This window comes from Triticum dicoccoides, chromosome 7A (assembly GCF_002162155.2).
Source record: "Triticum dicoccoides isolate Atlit2015 ecotype Zavitan chromosome 7A, WEW_v2.0, whole genome shotgun sequence".
Classification (NCBI taxonomy): domain Eukaryota; kingdom Viridiplantae; phylum Streptophyta; class Magnoliopsida; order Poales; family Poaceae; genus Triticum; species Triticum dicoccoides.
The window spans coordinates 160323840-160326770 of record NC_041392.1 but is presented as its reverse complement, the minus strand read 5'-3'; the positions used below and the strand labels follow the sequence as shown (position 1 = coordinate 160326770).

The 2931-nt window shown below is 54.7% G+C and overlaps 1 protein-coding gene across 1 annotated transcript; it reads right to left on the bottom strand.

Annotated features, from left to right (window-relative positions):
• Positions 1 to 445: 445 nt before the first annotated feature.
• On the bottom strand, positions 446 to 1730 carry LOC119327868 (peroxidase 1-like). Its single transcript, XM_037600943.1, has 2 exons — positions 1472 to 1730; positions 446 to 1370 (listed from the first exon to the last, which is right to left on the bottom strand). The coding sequence occupies exons 1-2, from the start codon at positions 1679 to 1681 to the stop codon at positions 591 to 593; spliced, it is 990 nt and encodes a 329-aa protein (XP_037456840.1). The 5' UTR covers positions 1682 to 1730; the 3' UTR covers positions 446 to 590.
• Positions 1731 to 2931: the final 1201 nt, after the last annotated feature.

Sequence of the window (2931 nt, the reverse complement as noted above, 5' to 3'; positions counted from 1 at the left end):
AGGGATTAAGTTCTACTTGGAGGAGGGGCCTCCCTCCCTTGTGGCGGAGCGTGCACCAAGCAGTGGGCCTCACCCCCTCAACCCTAGCAACAATAGACAGACCTTACATCATCGCGATCTCTAAGTAAGGGTGGACGACTGCCTGCGGGGCTAGTCATCTACTCTTCCCGTATGAAGAGGAAGCTAGAGGGAAGGGTATGATACGCACGGCTCGTCTTGTGCACGGCGCGGGTGGGGAATGGATAAATAGTGGAGGATAATGATAGTCACTGTATGACTGACTGGATTCTAAACATGGTGTTAAGTTGAGTTGAAAAGTGGACTTATCTCTTTTCGTTCGGGTAAAGATGACTTGCTATCCTTACAAGTCAGTGACATAAGAAAAAACTACTGCCAGACATGCGTTTACATAGCATGCATGTAGGTGCGCCATATTCTTTGGACAAGACATAATTTACTAGGTAACATTAACGATAAGATATCACACACTAAGAATCACAACTAACAATCAACAACTAGGTGGATAATACAGTGCGTCGTAGCATGCATGCAGTGCAGTTACAAGTACAGCAACTAAGAATCAACGAACACTAGTTGGGGGCGTAGCACTTCTTCCTGATCTCTCCCTCGGCCCCGGTGAGCACGCCCACGTCGCCCATCTTGATCATGGACGCGCTGAAGTCCTTAAAGAACTCGCCGTCGAACTTGCCGGTGGCCATGCGCTGGACGTAGTCCATGGTGGTGTTGTCGAAGAGGAGCGCCGCGTCGGAGCGGAAGAGGCCCCTACGCTTGGCGACCTGGCGGTAGTAGCTGGTGTCGAAGGTCTTGAAGCTCCCGGGGTCCATCTCAGACAGCATAGCGCGGTCATCAACGCTCTTGCACTTGACCCTCAGCTTGTCGGCGTACTCGCTGTCCAGAGACTGGTCGACGTGGCCATAGGCACCGTTCTCGCCGGTGGTGTTGTAGAGCCGGTCGGCGAAAGATAGGCAGTGCGCCGTGCCGAGCGTGTGGGCGCCCGAGAGGACAACGAGATCCTTGAGGTCGAGGCCCTTGGAGGCGAAGATCTTGGCGAGTAGAGGGACGTCGCCGGAGGCCGGGGGCAGCTCGTTGCTGGCCTCCGTGGCGCTGGACATCCTGCCGTCTCGCCTTCCCAGTGCCACCGGCCAGAAGGGGCCCTTAGCCAACACGACAGCGTCGCGGGACATGAGGGTGAGCACGTCGGCGCAGGAGATGATGCCCGGGCACGCGGCCTCGAGCTTGGCCTTCACCCGCTCGACGGAGCCAAACCCTCGCAGGCTCTTGTTCGGCTTGGCGTCCTTCTCCGCCACGTTGCCGTCGGTGGATTCAAGCAGGACAGAGGCGTCACAACCCTGCAAGTTCGCGGTGCATGCATGTTCCTTCGTATTACATCGTGTGCATAATGTAGGCTTGTTATACGTGAGACAGGACAATGTCCTCAACGACGACTTACCCTGACGAAGCAGTCATGGAAATGGAGGCGGAGAAGCGGGCCGGCGAGGCTGGGCGCGGCGGCGATGATCTTGGCCATCTCCTGGCCGACGATCTTCTCGGCGTCCGGGCATGTCTTGCTGTAGAAGCCGATCTCCAGCTGAGCCACCGCTGCCGAGCTAGCTGCGAGAACCAGCAGGGCCAGAGGGAGCAGTAAAGACCTGATCGCCATAGACCTTAGCTCATTACCCGATAGACTTAATATGAGGCTGCAGACAAGAATGTTTTGGCACTAATAGTTGAGTGATCTCTGTCCTTGATAGTCCCTGTACTTATAGATGGCCGGTTACGTAGCTTGAGTGGATGGTGTCAGCGTGACAACCTGGTTGCTGCGTATGCACGCATGTGCTAACTTCCACCTCCATACAACCGCCTCAATTATCAAACGTACGCAACCGAGCGCGGCTAAGCAAACCAGTCAAATAATGTATAGCAAAAATGGGTTAGGATCCTCTGCAGTACTGTACGGTGTTGTACAGTCACTGCCACGTGGGACCTGACCCCGCATGTCATTGACACTACAGCATCATACGGTACTGCAGAGGATCTCAACCCAGCAAAAATAGATGGCGCGGACGCCAGTTCATGACAAGTGTGTCGTCCATGGTAACATGCCATCAATCTATCATCTGTCTATTCTCCGGAAGGGAACGCAATGATCTGATTAGGTTAATGATTGCACCAAGAGAATAACTTCACATGTATTTGGCCAATCATTTGCGCAGGCTGTAGTGTTTTTGATGAGGCTGCCCTATCTTGCATTGTGCAAAGTAAAGATCTCAGTCGTGCTGTGATCTCTGTTGTGTTGAATCCAAGTGTCCAACTATGCCTCGGGACCAAATATTAGAGAACGCCATTAACAGCTAACGTTTCTTTAGAAAGATCACCCCGAGCAAATGAGTGCTCTCTACAAGAGGCTCGTTTGAGCCAATGGCGCGATCGGGGAGTGTTCCCTAAAAAAAACCACTCCCCACAAAAAAAAGAAAAAAGAAAACAAAACTACTCCCCACAAACACTCAGGAATTGTCAATACTATGACAGATACATTTGCCACGTCCCTTCTCTGGGGATGGAGAGCGCGCTCCCGCTGCCGCCCCCATTACCCTCCTCTCCCTCCCTCCTCCCTCGTGGCCGCCAGAGGACGTTGCCGGGCAAAGCCTGGCCACTGTCGACGGCGGCAGGGCATTTCGCCTTCTCGAGCAGGGCCTCCGCCACAGGGTGGCGCTGCTGGGCTAGGACACTGTGATGGCGAGGATCGCGGTGGTGCGGTAGCAGATCCCCATGGCGGCGGCGCTCGGGACCGACGACGCATGGCTAGCTTCGAGGTGGCAGATCGTGCAGGTGAGGGGGCGACGGCGGATCGGAATCCGCCTAGATCTAGCATCCGTCTTCAGCCAACGGTGTGGGCTCAGGCCCAACCCT